The 6,925-nt window shown below is 41.1% G+C and overlaps 1 protein-coding gene across 1 annotated transcript; it reads left to right on the top strand.

Moving 5' to 3' along the window:
- The first annotated feature begins 2,053 nt into the window (after positions 1–2,053).
- On the top strand, positions 2,054–3,682 carry LOC147887844 (12-oxophytodienoate reductase 3-like). Its single transcript, XM_087393235.1, has 5 exons — positions 2,054–2,139; positions 2,237–2,377; positions 2,489–2,619; positions 2,705–2,890; positions 2,988–3,682. Exons 1-5 carry the CDS (start codon positions 2,054–2,056, stop codon positions 3,680–3,682), a joined length of 1,239 nt encoding a protein of 412 aa, XP_087249361.1.
- The last annotated feature ends 3,243 nt before the right edge of the window (positions 3,683–6,925 follow it).

Genomic DNA, 6,925 nt, shown 5'->3' with positions numbered 1-6,925 from the left:
ACATCCACTCAAAAAATAGCATAACTTTCTAATACATGATCCAACTCCATGTCCATCCAAGTAGTCATCTAGACCCATTTATAAGGTTAGCTTTTGTAAATTCCAACTTATGAAACGCCTTCATAAGAAATTTAAGTATATGTAAACCCATTGAAGCCTTAAAATTGTAACTCTATATTAGAGAAAGTTTCACCCAATGACATACATTACCATACATGCTTTTTGGCTCCTTTTTGGTGGAAATCTATCTCTCTCTATCTCATAGACACACAACTTTCCGCCCTCTATTCCATGCTACCCATCCAATTCATCTTCTTTTTCCTTATTTTGGATCTTGGGCAGGCCTTATGAATGCTTTTCATCATTTATATGATTTCCCTTTTGTATTCTATATTTATTTCTTTAACAAGAAAGAAGAAAGGTTAAGATACAGATTACATTTGTGAACCGAGAGACATACTAAATGATGTTCACGCATGGTGAATTGGATTACTGCTGCATTATATATTCTTATACGCGTGATCTGCAAGGAGAGTCTAGATTCAAGTTGAATTTGGTATGGTGCCATGATGGAGGGGAGTACTACTTTCTTGACTTTGATTCAAAGGGAATTCGATCGAGGTGAGTGTTGAAGCACTAGCAGTTTAACAGGTATGGAGTGGAGTGAAGAAGTGAGAGGATCGATGCACCTTACATTGCTTACAACCTAAGCTGTATGGGAATGCTCACCTGCGTGGTTCATGAGGGACTCGGGAACAGTGAGGGCGCTTCAACCTTGTGATGTTTTCACATTGGCACCTACATAGTACAACCTACAAATTACAGTATGTATTATGTAGTGTCTCATCAGCATCTGCCATCACCATCTCATGAAATTATTCCTCCCGCGTAGACTTCGATCTACCTTCCTGAAGTCATAAATCGAAGCGGTCCCATTCGAAAGTCTACTCATCATGCTCTTGAATTCGTAAATCTTGCCTCCTGTTTTGCTCTCCATTGAAATTCGAGAATATAATTCGAGAACGAGTCCGGTTGCCCATTTTTCTTTCATTTAGAAATCGGACCTCTAATCGTTTCGTGCTTGTGTGCTCTTTTGATTTGGTTGTTTTCTGCTCGTCGGATGAAATTGAGGTCCCATATTTGGAAGCTTGCTCGTTGGATGAAATTGAGGTTCCATGTTCGTAGCTTTGCCGCTTCCTTTAATTCTCTCAATTATGTCATTTTTTGCGCTCTACATCCTTCAACTTATTGCCCACCTGCTCCGAGCCTCCGATCCCTGGGCTCGTTCTAAATTTTGCCACTCTCTGTAATGAGTGGAATCTTTCAAAAATCTTGAACAGCAGCTGACTTTTGCATTTGGCTGTTAAGCTGCACAGTGCAGACCTATTCAAAAACGTCGTGTGGCCACCCTCCAGGATTTGATCAACGTAATCCTCAGGCCTCCGTAGACTGATCGGCATATTCAGCGGATGCTTTCCTTATTTCCGATCAACCGTTGGGAAGATACAAGAATACTGTTTGTCTCACCACCTTTCAATATTGCGACAGTTCCCAGCACCTTCGCGATTCAAGAGACGCGACGTTTGTTCCATGCTTCTATTACACGACGTTTGTGTTGGAGCAGAGGCAGGTGCACACCGCAGTTAGTGACTGCCCACTTTCAATAGATATCACAGATGATCATCTGTTCCCGACGACGAGATCATAAAGTTGATCAAGCTTCTTTGCAATTGCGCTTCTTCGTAGGCTAGAAAAAAGGACGGTTGCCAGGTTTGGACTTGCACTTGTCGAGACTTCAAGTCAGAACGCGTTTTCTTCGCCAGCCAAATTTGTAACGTCGGCTGAAAGGACTGGCCTGGACGCCATTCTATAATCTCTTCAGTGCTTCGTCACCTGAAGTTCTTGCCCGATCAGCTACTTAAACGAAACTCACCCATCGCCGTTGCTCACTCCACAACGCAGGCCACCCCCACCTTACCTTCCACTCATTCCTCTTCACGTCCGTCGCCTTCAACAATTCCCATCTGCTCCACAATCATCGCGTCCTCTACCCATGACTACCGTCGAAGGAAACTCCGACGATATCTTCAGCACTCTCTTATCGCCTATCAAAATTGGGTCTAGAATTCTTTCTCATAGGTCTGATCTCTACCTATGCCTTGGCTCTGCTTTTCTTTGAAGTGCATCTAAATTCTCGGTTTCTAACATCTGTTGTCTTCGTGCTTCACTGGATCAGGGTGGTCTTGGCTCCCCTTACTCGCTGCCGAGCTCTCAACTACGTACCCCAGCCTGCCCATGTGGAGTATTACTCTCAAAGAGCAACACCGTCTGGCCTACTCATCACAGAGGCGGTAGCTGTCGCCCAAGATGGAATTGGGTAAAACTTGTTCTAGATTCAAGTTGTGCGCATTTAGATATGGATTACAATTTTCAATCAATTTCCAATCTTAACGACATGTAGAACTCATTATGTCTCGTTTGTTCTTAGTTTCCCTCACTCTCCCGGGATTTTTAACGACGCTCAGATTGACGCATGGAGGCGAGTCGTCAGCGCCGTGCATGAAAGGGGCGGCATCATATTTTGCCAGCTCTGGCACGTCGGCCGGGCCTCTCACACATGTAAGAGACAGCTGTCTACACCCTGATACTTCGCGTTCCTCAGATTCTATAATCTAACTTCCACTTTGAACACCTTGTCATGCAGATTATCAACCTAACGGCGCCTCTCCAGTTTCTTCCACATGCAGTCCCATTCCCGAACCCTGGACGGTCAAACTGCCTGAGCAGGCATCTGTGGCCGGCTACTCGGCCCCTCGTGCCCTCACTATAACAGGAATAGCAAACGTCATCCAACAATTTCGCCAAGCAGGTCGAAATGCTATGTTAGCCGGTAAGGATGAAAATGCGTTAATTATGGTTAGCCTGTTTTTGGATATCGCCGAGTGAACATCCATTCCATTCTCCTGACCAGGCAGTGTTGGCTTTAGGATTTGATGGTGTGGAGATACACGCTGCCCATGGCTATCTCATCGATCAGTTCTTCAAAGATGGAATAAATCATCGTGGAGATGACTATGGTGGCACCATCGAGAACCGTTGCAAATTTGGCTTGCAAGTGCTGTCCGCTGTAGTGAAGGAAATCGGTGCCGAAAGGACGAGTATTCGAATCTCGCCGATTATTGACCACCTTGGAGCAGTGGATTCAAATCCAGCAGCCCTGGGGTTTTATTTGATGAATCAATTGAATCAGTTCAGGCTGTCGTATGTGCATATGACGGAGCCCCGCTTTACCGCTCAGGGAGTTACTGAGACAACCGATGACTGCTTGCAGTTTAGGAGAGCTTACGAGGGGGTCGTAATGAGCAGCGGGGGCTACACGAGGGAGTCGGGGATGGAGGCGGTAAGAAGGGGGTACGCGGATTTGGTAGCGTATGGGCGACTGTTCATTTCCAATCCAGATTTGCCAATTCGATTTGCACTGGATGCAAGCCTAAACCACTATGACAGATCGACGTTCTACACGCACGATCAGCTGAAAGGGTATACAGACTATCCTGCTCTACAAGAGGAGGAGATAGAACTATTGCTGCAGAGAGCGTTGAAGCACGAGGCGATGATAAAGCCCTGCAAAGCCATGGCGAAGAAGCAGCTCGTAAGGCTAGACAGCTTTGGTCAAGCTTGAGCTTTGCAAAGTTCGAACAGTAAATTTACTACGATGATAAAGCCCTGCAAAGCCATGGCGAAGAAAGGCTAGACAGCTTTGGTCAAGCTTGAGCTTTGCAAAGTTATAACAGTTATTTTTTCACATCTTCATGGCGTTGGGATGGAATTCTAGTCCCTTAAAAGAAATTTCATTGAAAATGTGTCATAAACTTGTACGAGCTCTAGCCGACCTAGTTGACTAAGCCTTCATGTTTGAACCAAGCTATCAATGCTGGTTGACTTCAAGCCCCCATGTTTCAAACCTTTATTCACTTCTTAAGGGAAACGATGCTTTCTATCAGCTTTTCCAACTTTCTTTTCCACTAATCTACTTTTGGAATGTAAGTTCTCCACATACCATGGGTAATATAAAGAATTTTGTATTTATTATATTCCTTTTTGGAAAAAATAACTCTATTATCCATGCTTACAACTTCGATCCATCCTTAGTTTTTCTCCATCATTATAAGCACCCCAATATCCCTTTTAGAAAGTATGGCTCATCCACTCATAAGGCCTCCATTCCAATTTCTACAAGTAACAAATGAAGAGGACTAGAAGTTAACTCATGAAACTATACTTATTTGTTCTCTTTGACGAGTACGGCTGATATGAAAACATTGTTCATTTATGTGTGCATTAAGAAGGCATTGGAAATATAGAAAAGGCAACTAGGGCAAGCAATCTATTAAAGAGATCATAAATTAGAATTCTACAAAATTATGTTCATCTACTTCTATTCTCTCACTCTTAGCATACTCTACACCTTCCTTTGTCTTCAATATTAATGTGCCATTCTTTCATAGAGCTCTTATGGCATAGCCTCAAATTTTCCTTTTTTCCTTCAATGTAGGATCTCCTCCAGGGGTACATACTAGAAAAACCTAGACAGGACATGTTTTCAATGTGTAAAATCTAAACCCCTACTTATAAACAAGTCCTACATTCATTTCCCTTCATTAAAAAATGAGTTTTGGGACTTCATGAACTCAAAAACCCTTTTGCATGTATGCTTGTTTGATTTTATATAGGGATTTTAAAAATACGTAATCATGTAAACTTGGGGTGACCAAATTTGTGATCATGAAAATACACTAGTGGTCCTAAAAAAGACCTAGAGTTAGAAACTATACCACTATATGGGCTTATAATTTTCAATCTAAAAGCCTATAAGACACATTTCATTAATTTTAGACCTTTTAATGTGCACATTCATTTTTATAGGTACTTTTGGACAAGTTTTCAGATAACATTTAAGAAAAAACCCCACTACTCAAAATATAGATGAAAACATAAAAACAAGCAATTCTTGAGAGTTTTTGAAGAAAAGAAAATCAAAATTATAAAATTTAATTGACAAAGTTAAGTTGCATCAAAAGATAAGAAGAAGTTGTAAACTCTCATAATATTTATAATGGTGTTAACAAACACCTTCAAAACGTTACAATAAGCCTCCAAATTATTGTCACTGTGGAAGGAATTAGCATTTTCTATTTCTATCCCAGATTCAACCCAGTCCTGTGTTGCCACCATGTCATCATGGTCAATGTAATTATAATTACAAAAGAGAAATAAGGAATTATTAATTTTTCCCTAGATAACACTTTCTCAGTTTTGTATGCCTTGCTCTTCATGTAGTGAAAATATCCCATGACAAGTGCTACGAGAAGTAACCTCACTTAAACTCTACTAGTTCTCTCCTATATGAAATTAAACTAGTTATTTTAATAGTACACACACTTTTTTTTTTCTCTCCTCCCTCTCTAGGCACTTTTGAAGAGCAAACTCCTCTTTTTTAGCCTAGATGAGTCAAGCGTGTTGTCTCTTTCTCTGCTCTCTGTTTGCCTCGTTCTCGTTGCAAATTGTTATCTTCTTTTGCCCTTCGATGAGGGACTTTGGCTTTGTCGCCATTTGCAAGTCAAAGTTATCTACATATCGACTTTGCCCTTTGATTTTGGACTGGTGCAAGACTGTGTTCTAATTTGCTCGATCGGCTTCCTCATTGAGGAGAATTAGGGGACTTGTGGGTCACGGAAGTCCATGGTTGGTTTGGATCCATATTGCCAATTCAGAATAGAATAAATGAAAAGAAGCCTCGTGCAATGATGAAGGAAGGATCATAAAGCGAAACAAGCCTTGCAGAACTAGGATGGCTATACCACAAACTCTCATGCATTGCAATAAAGCTACCAAAACAAAACATCAAGCTACCCTAGAGACTGCTCAAAGAGAGAGGTTGCAACCACACAATAGACCAATAGCCTCAATAAAGAAGAGGGCTTGGATTGAATCTCACTTTCACTGATCGTGGACTCCGTTGTGATGCTTTCGGCATAGACTCCTCAGGCGTAGATTGAATATCAACTTTCGCTCATGGACTCGGCTGTGATGCTTCGAGAGTAGACTTCTTTAAAGATTGTGATTCTTTGGGTATATTGAATCTTCACTTCCTCTGGAGCCTTTGATATAGATTTAGGTGTCTCCTTTACTTGAATTGGAGATTGAGCAATTAGGGAGCAATTATGTATTGAATGGTATGAGCCATAAAATAGTTCTGCATCAGAATATGTTGACATTGAGGATTGTGAGCCCTTCACATCAAATATTTCATTGAAGAGAAACTTGCAATTGTAGCACACTCTCCACCATCTACAGTTGTGTGCATCATTTTGCTCTACAACCTCGCATCTTTGTAAGTCCATTGCATCGTGTAAGTCATCATCAGACTTTGTGGCTTGTCGAATTGCACTTATTAACTTTGATGTCGACCTGTCCATCATAACATACAATAAGATGAATAAGTGCATTGCACAAGATATAACATACCATGAAAGTTATAAGGTATTACCAGTACACTTACGCTAACACATTGCAATGATAACTTGCCATTGAAACTTGGGGGGGGGGTCACTCATCATATGTAACCCTATCATGTGAGTTCAACAGGTGGGTCTTTATTAATTCCATTACTTATAGATTTATAAATACATAAGGAAGTAAATTAAGGTCTAAATGTTAAAATGCAAAAGGATGGTGTAAACTACAAAAGTTTCAAAGGCTTGAGAGGCTCCTAGCATGCAACTTGGACATTTGCAAACTCTTTTGGAAGGGTGGTTTATGTCCAATGACATTAAATGAGCCCAAAACTTTAAAGAAGGGTTGAAATCCCAACCTTGGATTGTTGTGGTGATATGTAGTCCTTACACTGTGTTAAAATTGTGGG

The sequence above is a fragment of the Dipteris shenzhenensis genome, chromosome 22 (genome assembly GCF_047967505.1).
Source record: "Dipteris shenzhenensis isolate YYH24624 ecotype China chromosome 22, Dip_SZ_1.0, whole genome shotgun sequence".
In the NCBI taxonomy this organism is placed as follows: domain Eukaryota; kingdom Viridiplantae; phylum Streptophyta; class Polypodiopsida; order Gleicheniales; family Dipteridaceae; genus Dipteris; species Dipteris shenzhenensis.
Note: the sequence above shows the minus strand (reverse complement) of the source record. Positions and strands in the feature narration are given on the sequence as shown.